The 21,203-nt window shown below is 44.5% G+C and overlaps 1 protein-coding gene across 3 annotated transcripts in view; it reads left to right on the top strand.

Annotated features, from left to right (window-relative positions):
• Positions 1 to 21,178, top strand: part of LOC139382011 (cytohesin-3-like) — a 43,794-nt gene extending 22,616 nt beyond the window's left edge. For all 3 annotated transcript variants that reach the window (XM_071125923.1, XM_071125926.1, XM_071125924.1), the window contains exons 6-13: positions 792 to 872; positions 1,042 to 1,154; positions 8,357 to 8,505; positions 8,588 to 8,699; positions 14,410 to 14,486; positions 15,020 to 15,091; positions 16,882 to 17,036; positions 19,561 to 21,178. In XM_071125923.1, the coding sequence (XP_070982024.1) occupies positions 792 to 872; positions 1,042 to 1,154; positions 8,357 to 8,505; positions 8,588 to 8,699; positions 14,410 to 14,486; positions 15,020 to 15,091; positions 16,882 to 17,036; positions 19,561 to 19,633 (832 nt within the window). In that variant the 3' untranslated portion in view covers positions 19,634 to 21,178. The remainder of the gene's footprint in view (positions 1 to 791; positions 873 to 1,041; positions 1,155 to 8,356; positions 8,506 to 8,587; positions 8,700 to 14,409; positions 14,487 to 15,019; positions 15,092 to 16,881; positions 17,037 to 19,560) is intronic.
• The last annotated feature ends 25 nt before the right edge of the window (positions 21,179 to 21,203 follow it).

Raw genomic sequence — 21,203 nt, 5'->3', positions numbered from 1 at the left:
GTCTGCTGGAGGTCAATTTGCAGGGCTCTGGCAGTGCTCCTCCTGCTCCTCCTTGCACAAAGGCGGAGGTAGCGGTCCTGCTGCTGGGTTGTTGCCCTCCTACGGCCTCCTCCACGTCTCCTGATGTATTGGCCTGTCTCCTGGTAGCGCCTCCATGCTCTGGACACTACGCTGACAGACACAGCAAACCTTCTTGCCACAGCTCGCATTGATGTAGGCCAGCACCTCGAGGTATTGGGATCCATTTCAGTAGGCCAGCTCCTCGAGGTATTGGGATCCATTTCCGTAGGCCAGCTCCTCGAGGTATTGGGATCCATTTCAGTAGGCCAGCTCCTCGAGGTATTGGGATCCATTTCAGTAGGCCAGCTCCTCAAGGTATTGGGATCCATTTCAGTAGGCCAGCTCCTCAAGGTATTGGGATCCATTTCAGTAGGCCAGCTCCTCGAGGTATTGGGATCCATTTCAGTAGGCCAGCTCCTCGAGGTATTGGGATCCATTTCAGTAGGCCAGCTATTAGATTGCTTCCAGACTCTTGCAGCGCTGCTTTGTATGTCAATGAAGGCAGACATATGTCTGGAATTCAAAGGAAAAAGCTTCTGCTTGGACAAAAGAACATTCACAGTGGAAATATTGTTTTCCCCTTCTGGGCTCAACCTGTGTGTGCAACTATTCCATCTCTTCTCCAGGACACTTTTTATATTCCCTTGATAATATTCCCATTCCTTGCTCTGGAAAAATGCCTTGAGGAAAAAGGATTTACCTGATGGGATTACATGTCCTTGTGTCCCCAGAGATGAGTTTAACCTCGACGTACTACAGGCGTTCGTAGAGCTTCATGAGTTTGCTGACCTCAACCTCGTCCAGGCCTTAAGGTGAGCTATGTGTTTCTCTCATCTAACAGGGAACAAACTGCACAAAACTGGCTTTATAAGGAACTGATGGAGACGTTTATACTTCTATATGGTACACACACAATACTGATATTGAAAATTGTGTTCAATGAGGTGCGAAGTGTCAATGTTTCTGCTCTGTCTGTTGCAGGCAGTTCCTGTGGAGTTTTCGTCTACCTGGTGAGGCTCAGAAAATTGACCGGATGATGGAGGCGTTTGCCTCGCGGTACTGCGGCTGTAACCCTGGGGTGTTCCAGTCAACAGGTCTGATCCTCAGCATTCAACACTGTCTACCTCCCAAATGGTACTTTTGACCAGGGCCCATAGTCGTATACTATATAGGGAATAGGGTGCCATTTGGGACTTACAGATAGTTCATATGTGTTTTAATGTAGCAGCGTTTTGACTGCTGTGGGGCATCTGTCCTGGGTCAAAAGTTCACATGGGGACTGAACAACAAGTATTTAGCCACCAGAACATCCGTCCAGGCGGCCAAGTAAGCAAAAAGATGTATGAAATACATTGGATGAGACTACTGTAGCGCTGTTAGAGAGGGGGAAAGACTTTTGTTGTGGCGCCAGGCAGGTATTTACACTGCTGATATGAAAGGAGTAGGAGAGAGTACTGCTACCAAACACACAGCAGCAGAAGAGACTGCCTAGAGTGTAGTCTGTTGGCCAGTGGAGAGGAAGGATAAGACACACCATATAACCACTAGTCACAGCACGGGTAACCCAACCAATAATAATGATTACAGCAATTAGAGGCAACAGATTTTAAAGAACCCAGTGATCAACATTATTAGATTTGCAATATATGTATTCATTCCCAGAGGGGGTGTGTGTGTGGAGGGTGTGTGTGTGTGTGGAGGGTGTGTGTGTGGGGGGTGTGTGTGTGTGTGGAGGGTGTGTGTGTGGAGGGTGTGTGTGTGTGTGTGTGTGTGTGTGTGTGTGTGTGTGTGTGTGTGTGAGGAGGGGGGGTGTGTGTGTGTGGAGGGTGTGTGGAGGGGGTGTGTGTGTGTGGAGGGGGTGTGTGTGGGGAGGGGGTGTGTGTGTGTGTGTGGAGGGGGAGTGGGTGTGTGTGTTGAGTAGCAGGAACCTGGTTACTGAGATTTACTGCCCAAAACCACTACCTTTCCCTGGGATAACTGCGAGAAACCGGTAAATTATAATACATGATTTATATGAACAGTATGGCTTGAATTAGAACCGTTTTCAATTATAGCCTATGCAATGTCTAAATCTGACTCCTCTACAGCCTCTGCATGATGAATCAACGCTCAGGGTGGGGACAGACCCATCTCAGTATGGAGCACAGTTCACCATGCATCATCTCATCATGGTTACTTTTTTTCTTGTGACATGAAGGCCTACATTTGTTGCAGCATAGCCTATGCTACAGTAATATAAAGCCCCAATGCGTGTCTAATTTACCCATCTCCATCTGGCTTTTTTTATTGCCTCTGCAGAGTTAAAAAAACAACAACAACCTATCGCTTGAATATCGTTGCTTTAAAGTGGTGCATGTGTGAGCAGTCTCTCTCTCTCTCTCTCTCTCACCATCAACTCTAGATTTCCTAGCCTACCTCTTTTAGGTAATACATTCAATGCAGTATTAGCCTTATTACGGTGCCTTGTAAAAGTATTCATCCCCCTTGGCATTTGTCCTATTTTGTTGCATTACAACCTGTAATTTAAGTGGATGTTTATTTGGATTTCATGTAATGGACACACACAAAATAGTCCAAATTGTTGAAGTGAAATGAAAAATAACTTATTTTAAAAAATAATTTAAAAAAACTGAAAAGTGGTGTGTGTATATGTATTCCCCCCCTTTGCTATGAAGCCCCTAAATAAGATCTGGTGCAACCAATTACCTTCAGATGTCATATAGTTAGTTAGATTGCACACAGGTGGACTTTATTTAAGTGTCACATGATCTCAGTGTATATATACACATCTGTTCTGAAAGACCCCAGAGTCTGCAACACCACTAAGCAAGGGGCACCACCATGAAGACCAAGGAGCTCTCCAAACAGGTCAGGGACTAAGTTGTAGAGAAGTACAGATCAGGGTTGGGTTATAAAAAGAAAATATCAGAAACTTTGAACATCCCACAGAGCACCATTAAATACATTATTTAAAAAAATATGGAAATAATATGGCACCACAACAAACCTGCCAAGAGAGGGCCGCCCACCAAAAGGCAACAAAGAGACCAAAGATGACTGAAGGAGCTGCAAAGCTCCCCAGCGGAGATTGGAGTATCTGTCCATAGAACCACTTTAAGCCGTACACTCCACAGACCTGGGCTTTACGGAAGAGTGGCCACAAAAACAAGCCATTGCTTAAAGAAAAAAATAAGCAGACACGTTTGGTGTTTGCCAAAAGGCATGTGGGAGACTCCCCCAAACATATGGAATTAGGTACTCTGGTCAGATGAGACTATAATTGAGCTTTTTGGCCATCAAGGAAAATGCTATGTCTGGCGTAAACCCAACACCTCTCATCACCCCGAGAACACCCATCCCCACAGTGAAGCATGTTGGCGGCAGCATTATGCTGTGAGGATGTTTTTTATCGGCAGGGACTAGGGGAAACTGGTCAGAATGATGGATGGTGCTAAATACAGGGAAATTCTTGAGGGAAACCTGTTTCAGTCTTCCAGAGATTTGAGACTGGGACAGAGGTTCACACCTTCCTTCAGGACAATGACTCTAAGCATACTGCTAATGCAACACTCGAGTGGTTTAAGGGATAACATTGAAATGTCTTGGGATGGCCTAGTCAAAGCCCAGACCTCAATCCAATTGAGAATCTGTGCTATGACTTAAAGATTGCTGTACACCAGCGGACCCCATCCAACTTGAAGGCGCTGGAGCAGTTTTGCCTTGAAGGAAGGGCAAAAAAAGAGGGACGCAAGTTCCTTTTTTTCTGATAAGTGCAGCAGCCAATAACTCACGAGTCATCAAAAAGGAGGACCAAGGCACTCTTCATATAATTAATTAAAAACTCTTTATTTGTATGGCATGTTCAATGTAAACCAAGATGAATAACTGACGCGTTTCGGCTGCATGGTCTTCGTCAGGGAGAACTCACAGGTAGTTTGAAAGAGGAGCTAACTCGCGATGGTGGTAGGTTTATAGCATTTATTTATTCAGACCCATAACCATTCAATCTTTGAAGAGAAGTTTAAGCATCTCATTCTATTTCTATTTTATTCAAGGATGACATTTAGAATGAGGAAGTTAAGGACAACGAAACATTGAATTTAACTGTTGGATGGAATGAAGCAACAATAGAGAGGTAGGCTAATAACATTTGGGGAAATATTATGAAGTGTGTGTGTGTGTGTGTGTCAGATATATACACACACACAAAGTCGGAAGTTTACATGCACTTAGGTTGGAGTCATTAACTTGTTTTTCAACCACCCCACAAATGTTTTAACAAACTATAGTCTTGGCAAGTTGGTTAGGACATCTACTTTGTGCATGACAAGGCATTTTTTCCAACAATTGTTTACAGACAGATTATTTCACTTATAATTCACTGTATCACAATTCCAGTGGGTCAGAAGTTTAGATACACTAAGTTGACTGTGCCTTTAAACAGCTTGAAAATTCCAGAAAATGTCATGGCTTTAGAAGCTTCTTGATGGGCTAATTGACCTTATTTGAGTCAATTGGAGGTGTACCTGTGGGTGTATTTCAAGGCCTACCTTCAAACGCAGCACCTCTTTGCATGGGAAAATCAAAAGAAATCAGCCAAGACTGAAAATGGTAGACCTCCACAAGTCTGGTTCACAAACTCAGCAAAAAAAGAAACTTTTTCAGGACCCTGTCTTTGAAAGATAATTTGTAAAAATCCAAGTAACTTCACAGATCTTCATTGTAAAGGGTTTGAACACTGTTTCCCATGCTTGTTCAATGAACCATAAACAATTAATGAACATGCACCTGTGTGGTGGAATAGTGGCGTTGTTACCCCACTCTTCCACCAAGGCACCTGCAAGTTCCCGGACATTTCTGGGGGAATGGCCCTAGCCCTCGCTGATCATGGCAGAACACTGACATTCCTGTCTTGCAGGAAATCACGCACAGAACGAGCAGTATGGCTGGTGGCATTGTCATGCTGGAGTGTCATGTCAGGGTGAGCCTGCAGGAAGGGTACCACATGAGGGAGGAGGTTGTCTTCCCTGTAACGCACATCGTTGAGATTGCCTGCAATGACAACAAGCTCCGTCCGATGATGCTGTGACACACCGCCCCAGACCATGACGGACCCTCCACCTCCAAATCGATCCCGCTCCAGAGTACAGGCCTCGGTGTAACGCTCATTCCTTTGACAATAAACGCAAATCCGACTCCTGGTGAGACAAAACCACGACTTGTCAGTGAAGAGCACAGAGAAGAGTCTTGTCCACGGTCCAGCGATGGTGGGTTTGTTGCCGGTGATGTCTGGTGAGGACCTGCCTCACAACAAGCCTACAAGCCCTAAGTCCAGCCTCTCTCAGCCTATTTCCAGACAGTCTGAGCACTGATGTAGGGATTGTGCATTCCTGGTGTAACTCGGGCAGTTGTTGTTGCCATCCTGTACCTGTCCCGCAGGTGTGATGTTCGGATGTATCGATCCTGTGCAGGTGTTGTTACACGTGGTCTGCCACTGCGAGGATGATCAGCTGTCCGTCCTGTCACCCTGTAACGCAGTCTTGGGCATCTCACAGTACGGACATTGCAATTTATTTCCCTGGCCACAGCTGCAGTCTTCATGCTTCCTTGCAGCATGCCTAAGGCATGTTCACGCAGATGAGCAGGGACCATGGGCAGCTATCTTTTGGTGTTTTCCAGAGTCTGTAGAAAGGCCTCTTTATTGCCCTTACTGTGACTTTAATTGCCTACCATCTGTAAGCTGTTAGTGTCTTAAAGACCGTTCCACAGGTGCATGTTCATTAATTGTTTATGGTTCATTGAGCAAGCATAGGAAAGTGTGTTTAAACCCTTAACAATGAAGATCTGTGAAGTTATTTAGATTAAAAGGGGAATTTCTTTTTTTTGCTGAGTTTATATGCATCAGTCTACTATTTATACAAATGGGCACTATTATATTTCAAAATTGAAATCAAATCCGCTAGCCTATACTTGTGACTTTGTAGGCCGCATGTGCTGCACCAAAATCACGTTCTCTTCTGCTTTATCATGATTGGAATTGATGTGTGTAATTCCAGTCCATATAATACAGGTCACACTCAAAGATTAGCCAACTGGAGGTAGTTTAATTTATTTACGCAACAGAGCATATAGTTAGCTTTATCTATGGGTTTTTGTTTTTCTGTCGTGCGTAATGTGCAGTAGCCTATATCATATATGTATTGGATAACGGCACAATCATTTGGGCTTGGACTCATTAAATGTTGTTAATGTAGGGCTCCTCAGCCTGAGGTAGTATCAGGTTTGTTAATGTAGGGCTCCTCAGCCTGAGGTAGTATCAGGTTTGTTAATGTAGGGCTCCTCAGCCTGAGGTAGTATCAGGTTTGTTAATGTAGGGCTCCTCAGCCTGAGGTAGTATTAGGTTTGTTAATGTAGGGCTCCTCAGCCTGAGATAGTATCAGAATACAAATAGTCCGGGTAGCCATTTGATTAGCTGTTCAGGAGTCTTATGGCTTGGGGGTAAAAGCTGTTGAGAAGCCTTTTTGTCCTAGACTTGGCACTCCGGTACCGCTTGCCATGCGGAAGTAGAGAGAACAGTCTATGACTGGGGTGGCTGGGGTCTTTGACAATTTTTAGGGCCTTCCTCTGACACCGCCTGGTGTAGAGGTCCTGGATGGCAGGCAGCTTAGCCCCAGTGATGTGCTAAGCCGTACGCACTACCCTCTGTAGTGCCTTGCGGTCTGAGGCTGAGCAATTGCTTTACCAGGCAGTGATGCAACCAGTCAAGATGCTCTCGATGTTGCAGCTGTAGAAACTTTTGATGATCTCAGGACCCATGCCAAATCGTTATAGTTTCCTGAGGGGGAAGAGGCTTTGTCGTGCCCTCTTCACGACTGTCTTGGTGTGTTTGGACCATTCTAGTTTGTTGTTGATGTGGACACCAAGGAACTTGAAGCTCTCAACTTGCTCCACTACAGCCCTGTCAATAAGAATGGGGGTGTGCTCGGTCCTCCACAATGTTTCTAGTAAATCATAAGAGCCTAAGTTTGAACGGCCCCAACCTGTTCCAAACACATTGGGAGTAGAACGAAAAAACAGGCTAATTTATAACTTTTATAATCTAAGCACATAGAAAATGACCAAGGCTTCTGTAATGAATGGCACACACATGAACTGCTGCCCGACCTCTCTCACAAAGGGACAGAAGAGTCATATCTACATCCTGCTTCCTGACAGCTGGTGCGCTCTTAGTGGCAGCGCACGGTGAAGGCGCCGTGCAGGATTTCGACACACAACTTCTTTTCCCCAAACAATCTGGAATTATTTACGATAAAGAGCCAGAGAAAGGCTATTATTTCCACAATAGGTAGTAAGTACATAGTTAATTTTCTATGCTAGTCATGGGTTCATTCAGAGGGGCTGGACTGTGCCGTTTATCTGTGCTCTGTTCACAATGGACACATCTCTGCTCTGAGTTGAACAGACAGTCTGTCATGTACAGAGCAGAACAACAGTACCAGAACTCATAGTACACCGATTTTGGCCTTTACTACTATAGCCCATAGAAACACATTGAATAACACATTCAAGTAGCAAAACACAGTCAAAAAAGAAAAACGTTTTTCAAGTGTTCGTCCTAAATCTAGGAGACAAGAAAGCTCATGAAATATATATTTATTTTTATACATATTTAACCCTTTTATGGGGTAAAAACTACTTTCATACTTTTTTAAAACCAGTACCAGTTACCTTCAGAAAGGGCGCCGTGACACTTGTGGGGGTCTTAGAGAAAAAATATTGAGCTAAAATGTACAGATTTTCATGGGGATTTAATATATATTTTTTTTACGGTGTGTCAATTGACTCTATGGGGATATATTACTTAAAGATATCGAGTCTCTACTAGTAGTAACAGTAGACTATTCCCTGCTGGGTCACCAGGTTGATCTACTGTATTGAGTCTCTACTAGTAGTAGTAACAGTAGACTACTCCCTGCTGGGCCACCAGGTTGACCTACAGTATCGAGTCTCTACTAGTAGTAACAGTAGACTACTCCCTGCTGGGTCACCAGGTTGATCTACTGTAGTGAGTCTCTACTTGTAGTAGTGTCATGCATGCAGGGGGGCAGAGGAGAATAAAAGTTGTTTATTGTGATTAGATCAATATTCATATATAATTGATATTAAACACAAAATTCTTCCCAAAACTCATGAATTGACTAGTGCATGGCGTCCTTGGTTAACCTCAGACATCTCTCTGACATTCACTGAGGTGTGTATCAGTACTAAATATTAATTACTTCTCTCCCTCCTGTAGACACCTGTTATGTGCTGTCGTTTGCCATCATTATGTTGAACACCAGCCTGCACAACCCCAATGTCAGAGACAAGCCCCCTGTAGAGAGATTCATCTCCATGAACAGAGGTATCAATGAGGGAGGAGACCTGCCAGAGGAACTACTCAGGGTGAGAGTGTGCGTGTGTTTGCGTGCGTGGATAGAGCAAATGTTTTTTCCATTACTCAACCTTTTTGTATTCTATTTGACAGAATTTATTTGACAGCATAAAAAATGAGCCCTTCAAAATCCCAGAGGACGATGGCAACGATCTGACACATACATTCTTCAACCCTGACAGAGAGGGATGGCTACTGAAATTAGGTGAGTGACGACCAAAGAATCCACATCTTGGTTCACCAACATAACTCCAAGTATTCTATATCCTATCCTTTTTCACTACATTTTTGTGCAGATGGCTATGATCTCAGGATATGATCTAATGTTAGCAATGTGAAAAACAACTCGTATTATTTCTGCACTACTGTCTCAACCGGTCTTTTCTCTCTCACTCCAAGCATGGTCTGTGTGATTCAGCTGCTTCTCTCAGTCCTTGGTTTATGCCCTTACTGTTAAATGTGTCCTCTTGTTTTCACTCACACCCTTTAACTTGTCACCTTTCTGTTCTGTGACTGGCTGTTTCTTCTTACTCTGCACTAGGAGGTAGGTACCCCTCCTCGATCCCAGTAGAAGTTGCCCCTAACTACTGATCCAAGGTCAAATATATTGGTTAAGGTTAGGATTGAGGGTGGACGTAAACTGATCCTAGATCTGTGGTTAGGGACAACATCTTCTCCCAACCTTCTCATCCTGAGAACCCATGCTAACATGTAGACCAAGCGGTTAATCTTCTTAGTCAACAGATGTATTAGCTGCCAGCTGGTTAGTCTGTTTGTTTGTTTTTCCAGCCCATGTGACCTGACCAGGAAAAACTCAGGGCCCTAGTTATTATAGCATCTGATTAAATAAGGCCCAAGGAAGGGGTGCATTTATTTAATTTTGGTCATGGGTTTGCACTTGGAGAAAGTTCTGTATGCTACAGTATGTGCTGATCTTGTGGTGTTCTGAGTTCCTCCTGCTGCTGCCCTCCAGGCCTGAAACACTTATGCTGCTGCTGCCCTCCAGGCCTGAAACATATCCTGCTGCTGCTGCCCTCCAGGCCTCAAACATATCCTGCTGCTGCTGCTGCCCTACAGGCCTCAAACACATACTACTGCTGCTGCCTTCCAGGACTGAAACACATACTGCTGCTGCTGCCCTCCAGGCCTGAAACACATATGCTGCTGCTGCTGCCCTCCAGGCCAGAAACACACATACTGCTACCCTCCAGGCCTGAAACACACATACTGCTACTGCTGCCCTCCAGGCCTCAAACACATACTGCTACTGCTGCCCTCCAGGCCTCAAACACATACTGCTACTGCTGCCCTCCAGGTCTCAAACACATACTGCTGCCCTCCAGGTCTCAAACACATACTGCTGCTGCTGCCCTCCAGGTCTCAAACACATACTGCTGCTGCTGCCCTCCAGGCCTCAAACACATACTGCTGCTGCTGCTGCCCTCCAGGTCTCAAACACATACTGCTGCCCTCCAGGTCTCAAACACATACTGCTGCTGCCCTCCAGGTCTCAAACACATACTGCTGCTGCTGCCCTCCAGGCCTCAAACACATACTGCTGCTGCTGCCCTCCAGGTCTCAAACACATACTGCTGCCCTCCAGGCCTCAAACACATACTGCTGCTGCTGCTGCCCTCCAGGTCTCAAACACATACTGCTGCCCTCCAGGTCTCAAACACATACTGCTGCTGCCCTCCAGGTCTCAAACACATACTGCTGCTGCCCTCCAGGTCTCAAACACATACTGCTGCTGCTGCCCTCCAGGCCTCAAACACATACTGCTGCTGCTGCCCTCCAGGTCTCAAACACATACTGCTGCTGCTGCTGCCCTCCAGGTCTCAAACACATACTGCTACTGCTGCCCTCCAGGCCTCAAACACATACTGCTGCCCTCCAGGCCTCAAACACATACTGCTGCTGCTGCCCCCCAGGCCTGAAACGCATCCTGCTGCTTCCTACTTCCTCCTATCTGGGTGCGTCTCAAATATCCTCCTATATAGTGCACTACTGGTGAAAATAGTGCACTATATTGTAGAGAACAGAGTGCCATTTGGGATGAAACCTCTATCTATCCATTGGGATCCCCCTCTTTCCATCCCACCGGCTGCGCTTGCCAGATAATTTGAGTTTGTTTTCCACTCAGAGTTGCATGCATTACATCTGTATGCTCATTTTAGCATCATTTTAGAAGGAGCTGCCTGTTAGCCACCTTGGTTTTTATGATGTAGTTAAATGGGTCATTACTGCAGCCTGTCAGGTAGTTATATGGGTCATTACTGCAGCCTGTCAGGTAGTTATATGGATCATTACTGCAGCCTGTCAGGTAGTTACATGGGTCATTACTGCAGCCTGTCAGGTAGTTACAGTGCCTTCGGAAAGTGTTCAGACCCCTTGAATTTTTTCACATTGTTAAGTTATTATTATTATTCTAAAATTGATTGTTTTTTTTTTGCTCATTTAATAATGACAAAGCAAAACCAGGTTGTTTTAGAAATTTGTGCTAATTCATAAATGTGTAAACTGATATCACATTTACATAATTATTCAGACCCTTTACTCAGTACTTTGTTGAAGTACTTCTGGCAGCAATTACAGCCTCAAGTCTTCTTGGGTATGACGCTACAAGCTTGACACACCTGTATTTGGGGAATTTCTCCCATTCTTCTCTGCAGTTCTGTCAGGTTGGATGGGGAGCGTCGCTGCACAGCTATTTTCAGGTCTATCCAGAGATGTTCGATCAGGTTTAAGTCCGGGCTCTGGCTGGGCCATTCAAGGACATTGAGACTTGTCCTGAAGGCACTCCTGCATTGTCTTGGCTGTGTGCTTAGGGTTGTTGTCCTGTTGGTGGAAGCTGAACCTTCACCCCAGTCTGAGGCCCTGAGCGCTCAGGTTTTCATCAAGGATCTTTCTGTACTTTTGCTCTGTTCATCTTTCCCTCAATCCTGTCTAGTCTCCCAGTCCCTGCTGCTGAAAAACATCCCCACAGCATGATGCTGCCACCACCATGCTTCACCGTAGGGATGGTGCCAGGTTTCCTACATACGTGACGCTTGGCATTCAGGCCAAAGAGTTCAATCTTGGTTTCATCAGACCAGAGATTCTTGTTTCTCATGGCCTGAGTCTTTAGGTGCCTTTTGGCAAACTCCAAGCTGGCTGTCATGTGCTTTTTCCTGAGGAGTGTCTTCCGTCTGGCCACTCTACCATAAAGGCTTGATTGGCGGAGTGCTGCAGAGATGGTTGTCCTTCTGGAAGGTTCTCCCATCTCCACAGAGGAACTTTGGAGCTCTGTCAGAGTGACCATCGGGTTCTTCACCTCCCTGACCAAGGCCCTTCTACCCCGATTGCTCAGTTTTGCCGGGCGGCCAGCTCTAGGAAGAGTTGATGGTTCCAAACTTCTTGCATTTAAGAATGACGAGGCCACTGTGTTCTTCGGGACCTTTAATGCTGCAGAAATGTTTTGGTATCCTTCCCCAGATCTGTGCCTCGACACAATCCCGTCTCAGAACTCCACAGACAATTCCTTCGACCTCATGACTTGGTTTTTGCTCTGACATGCACTGGCAACTGTGGCACCTTATATAGACAGGTGTTTGCCTTTCCAAATCATGTCCAATCAATTGAATTTACCACAGGTGGACTCCAATCAAGTTGTAGAAACATCTCAAGGATGATCAATGGAAACAGGATGCACCTGAGCTCAATTTCGAGTCTCATAACGAAGGGTCTGAAATACTTATGTAAATAAATTTGCAAATTTTCTTAACCTGTTTTCGCTTTGTCATTATGAGGTATTATGTGTAGATTGCTGAGGATTTTTTAAAACTTAATCTAATTAGGATAAGGCTGTAACATAAAATGTGGAAAAAGTCAAGGGGTCTGAATACTTACCAAAGGCACTGTATATACAGTACCAGTCAAAAGTTTGGACACACCTACTCATTCAAGGGTTTTTCTTTATTTTTACTATTTTCTACATTGTAGAATAATAGTGAAGATGTCAAAACAATGAAATAACACATGGAATCATGTAACTAAAGAATTGTTCAATCTAAAATATATTTAGATTTGTTTTTCGAAGTAGCCACCCTTTGCCTTGACATCTTTGCACACTCATGGCATTCTATCAACCAGCTTCATGAGGAATGCTTTTCCAACAGTTTTGAAGGAGTTCCCACATGCTGAGCAGTTGTTGGTTGCTTTTCCTTCAGTCTGCAGTCCAATTCAACCCAATTTGAGATGGTTTAGGATGATGTCGGGTGATTGTGGAGGCCAGGTCATCTGATACAGCACTCCATCACTCTCCCTCTTGGTCAAATAGCCCTTACACAGCCTGGAGGTGTTTTTGGGGTCATTGGCCTGTTGAAAAATAAATGATGGTCCCACTAAGCGCAAACCAGAAGGGATGGTGTATCTCTGCAGAATGCTGTGGTAGTCATGCTGGTTAAGTGTGCCTTGAATTCTAAATAAATCACAGACCGTGTCACCAGCAAAGCACTATCACACCACCACCTCCATACTTCACAGTTGGACCCATACATGTGGAGATCATCTGTTCACCTACTCTGCATTTCAAAGACACGGCGGTCCAAAAAATCTCAAATTTGGACTCATCAGATCAAAGGACAGGTTCCCACCGGTCTAATTTCCATTGCTCGTGTTTCTTGGCCCTGATCTACTCCCTGAAGTATAGTAATACAATAGTAATAATAATATTACTTACAATTACATGGATTAGTGACTGCTTGCATCATTTTGGTTTAACAAACTCATAATCCTTAATCTGGACAACTGTAGAGAATTATCTGCATTTATCTGCTGACAAAGGCTTGACTCAAGGAGAGAAGAGTTAATGCTAACTCCATATCGTGAGGAGATATTCTTCCTGAAACAAATGCAGCGTCTGAGAATTGAATCTTGTTACTCATTTTGTTCCTCACACTCCCTGGTTGGTCGGACAGACTGGCTTCAGACTATGATGAATGCTTCCATGAAGTGGGTCCACATCCCCATTTTGTATTGATTGTTTGTACTTGAACAGGAATTTAAACAAGTAAACTCATTGCAGTAAACTCGCTTAGTATATTGTTACAGAAATGCAGAATGAGTAATTGTCCCTCTCTTTTCACTTTATATCTGCAAAATAATTAAATACAATTAAGATGTATCACTATTAAGAGGCAAATGTCTTTATTATGCAGTGGGCTGGGTATACAGTGATGTCAGTCTGAATGCATTGCCACTCCTGACCAATGAACCACGCTCCCCAGCTCCGGCCTCATTTCTGGGATTTCGCCCCAAATTGAACCCACATTTTGACTGTTTTCACAAGCAATACCTGCACTGCTTTGGGACCTCTAGGGAGGCTGAGAGGCGGGAGGGGGGATATTGGGCCCCTGATTAAATCAGCCTAATGGACAGACTGCCAATCAGATAGGAAGAGTACCCTAAGGTCTGAGGGCTGGACTATAGGCTAGTCTGTCTGTCTCAACATTGAGTCTCAAAGGAAATGTTCATAATTGCTGTTGCAGTTTGCACTGAAATGAGTCCATGAGAAAGGCTTTGCTGGTTGCTGAAAGGTTGACAATAAGCAGCCTCCATCTAAACCCTTTCCCATAATATTGTATAGGCCCAAGAGTTTAGCATCCACATGCCATGCTAGGGTCTATTCAGGAGGGAGAAATAGATTGCCTAGAACAGATATCATTGTCATGTAGAATATAGAGAATCAGGTCAACTCTATACATTACGGTTAGTATTGCAGATAGAAATGTATCACCTCATTGGCTGTGTAGCCGACAGCACTGCATCTCTGCATGGCCATTGGCTCTTCTCTGTCTGTGGTTTGTTACACAACATGTCTCTCTTTTGAGGATGTAACTCTTGTTACTCAACATGTCTGGTATGTTTCTCTACAGGTGGAAGAGTGAAGACCTGGAAGAGACGGTGGTTCATTCTGACTGACAACTGCCTGTACTACTTTGAATACACAACGGTAAGTTAGTGTGGTTTTATCAATGAGAGACCTCTGTAGCAGATGCAGCCCCGCCCTTTGATCTAAATGCACCATGGTTCAGCAATTAACACGATGCATGGAACCATCTGGGAGGTCTGCTGCACATCTGGCCTAGCCAGACCCCCCCCCCCCATTATCCTATACACACTGATGACAGTACAGCCCCAACACACCACAGCTTAGAGCCCACTACCAGGATTGAGTCCAGTCCCTGGACGTCCCCTCCCTGCTGTGTTCTCTCATTAAGAGAAAGACCGGGCTGTTCTGTTCCTCAAGGTCTCCTCAGCCCCCAGACACAATAGAAACCCACTGTAGGATTGGGTTACTCCCTTAAGTAACTTCCTCGTACAATAGAATATTGTCAGAATATTGCTGATTTATACACACTTATGTGAATAAAACACACATTAATAATTTTTTGTTATTGAACCAGCAGCACAAAACAATTGGCCTGTAAGTATATGCTGTGTGGCTACATATTAAATAAATGAATGTGTTCTTCACGTCTGCAGGACAAGGAACCTCGTGGGATCATTCCTTTGGAGAACCTCAGTATAAGAGAAGTGGATGAGCCCAGGAAACCTGTAAGTTCCTCAAAATATACTGAACCACTTTCTAAGAAAGGACTAATAAAGCACTGAACACTTATAGTCCCTCTTCACTGTAACACTCTTCAACGGGACTAACTGTCCCTTTTCACTGTAACACTCTTCAACGGGACTAACTGTCCCTCTTCACTGTAACACTCTTCAACGGGACTAACTGTCCCTCTTCACTGTAACACTCTTCAACGGGACTAACTGTCCCTCTTCACTGTAACACTCTTCAACGGGACTAACTGTCCCTCTTCACTGTAACACTCATCAACGGGACTAACTGTCCCTCTTCACTGTAACACTCTTCAACGGGACTAACTGTCCCTCTTCACTGTAACACTCTTCACCGGGACTAACTGTCCCTCTTCACTGTAACACTCTTCACCGGGACTAACTGTCCCTCTTCACTGTAACACTCTTCAACGGGACTAACTGTCCCTCTTCACTGTAACACTCTTCACCGGGACTAACTGTCCCTCTTCACTGTAACACTCTTCACCGGGACTAACTGTCCCTCTTCACTGTAACACTCTTCACCGGGACTAACTGTCCCTCTTCACTGTAACACTCTTCAACGGGACTAACTGTCCCTCTTCACTGTAACACTCTTCAACGGGACTAACTGTCCCTCTTCACTGTAACACTCTTCAACGGGACTAACTGTCCCTCTTCACTGTAACACTCTTCAACGGGACTAACTGTCCCTCTTCACTGTAACACTCTTCAACGGGACTAACTGTCCCTCTTCACTGTAACACTCTTCAACGGGACTAACTGTCCCTCTTCACTGTAACACTCTTCAACGGGACTAACTGTCCCTCTTCACTGCAACACTCTTCACCGGGACTAACTGTCCCTCGTCACTGTAACACTCTTCAACGGGACTAACTGTCCCTCTTCACTGTAACACTCTTCAACGGGACTAACTGTCCCTCTTCACTGTAACACTCTTCAACGGGACTAACTGTCCCTCTTCACTGTAACACTCTTCAACGGGACTAACTGTCCCTCTTCACTGTAACACTCTTCACCGGGACTAACTGTCCCTCTTCACTGTAACACTCTTCACCGGGACTAACTGTCCCTCTTCACTGTAACACTCTTCACCGGGACTAACTGTCCCTCTTCACTGTAACACTCTTCACCGGGACTAACTGTCCCTCTTCACTGTAACACTCTTCACCGGGACTAACTGTCCCTCTTCACTGTAACACTCTTCAACGGGACTAACTGTCCCTCTTCACTGTAACACTCTTCAACGGGACTAACTGTCCCTCTTCACTGTAACACTCTTCAACGGGACTAACTGTCCCTCTTCACTGTAACACTCTTCACCGGGACTAACTGTCCCTCTTCACTGTAACACTCTTCACCGGGACTAACTGTCCCTCTTCACTGTAACACTCTTCACCGGGACTAACTGTCCCTCTTCACTGTAACACTCTTCAACGGGACTAACTGTCCCTCTTCACTGTAACACTCTTCAACGGGACTAACTGTCCCTCTTCACTGTAACACTCTTCAACGGGACTAACTGTCCCTCTTCACTGTAACACTCTTCAACAGGACTAACTGTCCCTCTTCAACGGGACTAACTGTCCCTCTTCAACAGGACTAACTGTACCTCTTCAGCGGGACTAACTGTCCCTCTTCACTGTAACACTCGTCAACATGACTAACTGTCCCTCTTCAACATAACTAATTATTTGTCTTCACTGTAACTATGTCTGTACTCTCATCTCACTCTCTCTCTCTTTTGGACGCTGTCGTCCAATCAGAACTGTTTCGAGCTCTACAACCCCAACCACAAGGGTTTGTTGATCAAGGCGTGTAAGACTGAGGCGGACGGCCGGGTCGTCGAGGGCAACCACACAGTGTACAGGATATCAGCGCCCACCACAGAGGAGAAGGAGGAGTGGATCAAATCCATCAAGTATGTTTTTGTCTATAATCCACCTAAGGTTTTGGGAGTTTTACCCTCATGTAAACACAACAGATATTACTCACCAGGGTCCAAAGCCCATAGTCATCTGCTAGGAGACACCAGTGAATCTCAACGATTCAATGGCAAAGCTAGGATTAAACCAGTATGTATGTATCCACTGACACTTCTTTGAAGATGGGTTGGTCTTCACACAAAGCACCATGACCATGTGTGAACTCTTTGATGTAACTGTGTGACAGACTAACCCATATGGCTGAGAGGCTCACTTTCTCAGTGTGCGGTAGACAAGACTGGGCTCAGAGTTGATCTGAGCTCTCTGGAGGTTAAATGGGTTTCTGTTTGATAAAGCCCTGTAGAGTGTCCTGTAGGCAGGAGCGCTAGAACACACATGCTACACTCTCTCTTTCTAGCATTCAGTCTCAATTTGTTCCTCTTCGTGTTTTCGCAAAATCCACACTATTTATCAGGCACCACTGCTGTTTAGTTAAGGAGAGAAGGAATGATGAAAGTGCTCTGTTAAATTGGACCCAGAGGGTGATTGATCATTGCTCCTCTCAGCTGTGCTTTCCAATGATCAATATCTGCTGTGAAATCATATTATATGATGCTCTCATCAGGCATGAAGATATAGAAACACCATTAGGATGGAACGCTGGGTTTCCATTAGAACCAACAGAATAGATTTTTCTGCTCGCGCCACAACCTTACTGGCAAGCTTGTTTGGATGAAGTGGATGCAATACACAGGGGAACATGATGATTATGTCAACTTTAGTTCTGCAATTATCATAACTTTAGATGGGGTGTTGGAAAATGAGTTTACAGTGGGAGAATTGGGAAACCAGTGCCAATCCTAGTCCATACCAGCCCTGTATGAAATCTCAGCCGTAGGTCAACTTTATAGGCCTCTTCATTGTGTTGTAGCTGTCAGACTGTGCAGAAGAGGCCAGACCTGGGTTGCTTTACCTCACATACATACACCCTCTCTGTACTCTGAGTCCGCTTCAGTCTCCCCTGTGGTCAGCATGATGCACACACCGAACGACCATCCCAGCATGTCCTGTGTTCCTACTGCCAGGAAAGCAGTGAATTACTTAGCCCTATTACAGTCCCATTGGATGCAAGACTTGGACCTCTATGGGTTTTCCCCTCTGCAGTCTCCAAGGGAAAATATGAGCGTATTATAGTCTAGACAGTCTGCACTAATGTACCAAAGAACACACCTGTTGCCCTGTCAACTTTTTTCAATTTTTACTAATGACATGCCACTGGCTTTGAGTGTGTCTATGTATGTGGATGACTCAACACTATACGTCAGCTACTACAGTGACTGAAATCACTGCAACACTTAACAAAGAGCTGCAGTTAGTTTCAGAATGGGTGGCAAGGAATAAGTTACTCCTACTAATTTCAAAAACGAAAAGCTTTATATTTGTGACAAATCATTCACTAACCCTAAATCTTGTAATGAATAATGTGGTGATTGAGCAAGTTGAGATGACTAAACTGCTTGGAGTAACCCTGGATGGTAAACTGTCATAGTCAAAACATATTGCTACAACAGTAGCTAAGATAGGGAGCAGTCTGTCCATAATAAAGCACTACTCTACCTTCTTAACAGTACTATCAACAAGGCAGGTCCTTCAGGCTGTGGTTTTGTGACAACTGTTCAGTCTTGTGGTCAGGTGCCACAAAGAGAAACTTGGGAAAATGTCAATTGGCTCAGAACGGGGCAGCACGGCTGGCCCTTGGATGTACACAGAGAGCTAACATTAATAATATGCATGTCAATCTCTCTTGGCTCAAAGTGGAGGAGAGATTGAATTAACTTGTATTTAGGAAAGGTATTGTCATGTTGAATGCACCGAGGTGTCTGTTTGAACTACTGGCACACAGCTCGGACACCCATGCATACACCACAAGACATGCCACAGGAGGGCTCTTCACAGTCCCCAAGTCCAGAATAGACTATGGGCGGCGCACAGTAATACATAGAGCGATGACTACATAGAACTCTATTCCACATCAAGTAACTCATGCAAGCAGTAAAATTAGATTTAAAAAATAACAGATAAAAATACACCTTTTGGAACAGCGGGAACTGTGAAGCAACACAAACATAGACGCATGCATACCATCACACGATAACATACGCACTATACACGTAGATATGTGGTAGTAGAGTAGGGGCATGAGGGCACACACTTAGTGTGTTGTGAATGTATAACTGCTTTCATTTTGATGGACTCCAAGAATAGTAGCTGGTGTCTTGGCAGGAACTAATGGGGATCCATAATAAATACAAATAAGAAACCACTTGATTGTGTTACAGCTCTTTTGAGGTCCTCTGTCAGAGCAGAATGCTATAATGTAGGTTAAAATGTGTACTGTGCTGATACTGAATGTAGTAAAGCTGGGGAAACTATTCCCCCGCCTGCTCATGAAGACGTACATAGGCTACTGTAATACACAACCATTGTCTATTTTTCATAACCAATCTCTTCTTTCTACAGAGCAAGCATCAGCAGGGATCCTTTCTATGACATGCTGGCAACCAGGAAGCGGAGAATAGCCAATAAGAAGTGAGGAGGAGCGCCTGGCCACACCTTCCCCATCATCAGTGACACCAGCATAGACCCCGGTCTGTCCAGGAGACCAGGGGGGTCTCTTTCACTCAGCCCAGGGACAGGATACATACATGGCTGCGTGGCCACAGCAGAGACCAGGGTAAGGGGATCCAGATGTCATGGGGAATTGACTTTGGATGCTACACTCCACTTCATCAGCATGGATAAAGGACAAGATGGGGAAGGGCATTTGATAGTTGTCATCAGTTTCTTTTCAGATGTTGTATGTGTGAATACAATTCACACAACTGTAAATTCTATGAAGTGTGAATGTACAGTATTGAGGACACAATGAGAAACTGTATGGTCTGTGCTTACCCAATGTCCCCACACAGACTGAGCTTTCGTCAGCGATATAAGCCTGCTCAAAGAAACATGGATATTGTTGCCCTCTAGTGGGTGAGTTGAGTATGATTTCAATGTCAGAAGACCCTAAATTTATGAATCAGCTGGTCTGATTTTCCACCCCTGAAATGATTGACACTAATACAATAGGGATGGGGTTTTATTTTTTTCAATTTCTGTTTAACAATGAGATGCCCATGCCAGAGAGAGATCTCTATAGTGAAGGAGATGTGACTTGGAGAAGGATGCCATTTTGTCTTAGAGCTATAATACATTGTCATGTTTGTGGGACAGTTATCTAAAGCTAGTTTATGTATTGATTCAAAGTCCACCGCTATAAATCTTTTTTTTCTTCATATTTTCTCTAATTACAAAAATGTTTTTTCATCTTTACATTGTGTGTGTGTATATCTATACACTTTACATGTTTATAATTTGTGTTTCTGTAGCATGTAAAAGTTCTGTATGGCTAGCCTATATACCCGCTTAAAGTTGAGCATTAAGAGTACATACTGCAGTGGAAGAAACCCTGAACTCCTCAGAGCAAATGGAGGGGAAAAAAATAGTCTTCATATTTTTAAGGTAAACAGATAATGACGTAACAGCCAAGCCAGCTGGGTTTCACATGGGAAGGTGAAACAACTCCTCACTAGGGGCTCTGACTCAAATTTCAATCATGACGCTGAATTAAAAGGCAACGTTCCTGCGTTAGCTGCATATCGTGCAATCTGTAACACTTCGGGGATCCAGACTGAAGAGCGCCTCAAGGTTTGGATCTACAACGCCCCAGGGTCAGACTGACAGATCAGTGAACTTTCTACAGGTCCAAGTGTAAAGGTTCACATGATTCTCAGCGTTGCAGGAGCCTTTGAACTGTTGAGGATTTTGAATAAAATAGAATGTTCAGATATTCTCCTGTGTCACTGACATGTGACTATGAACTGAGTACCCAGGTCCTGGTTTGAACTCCCTCACTGTCATTGTGTAACCTGGAAACAATATGAAAAATGACCTTACGACTGTTAGCCTTGAATCCAGAGTGTTTCAACAGTCTTATCTGACAATCTTAAAAGCAATCAATTAAACAATCGCTCATATGCAAAATCTTTTACCAAAATTCAGAGAACGGACTTCATCCGTCCAATACAAAGGCAGACACTATTCCCATCGGTGTGTACATGCCC

Source organism: Oncorhynchus clarkii, chromosome 23 (assembly GCF_045791955.1).
Source record: "Oncorhynchus clarkii lewisi isolate Uvic-CL-2024 chromosome 23, UVic_Ocla_1.0, whole genome shotgun sequence".
Classification (NCBI taxonomy): domain Eukaryota; kingdom Metazoa; phylum Chordata; class Actinopteri; order Salmoniformes; family Salmonidae; genus Oncorhynchus; species Oncorhynchus clarkii.
This window is presented reverse-complemented; position numbering and strand designations above follow the sequence as displayed.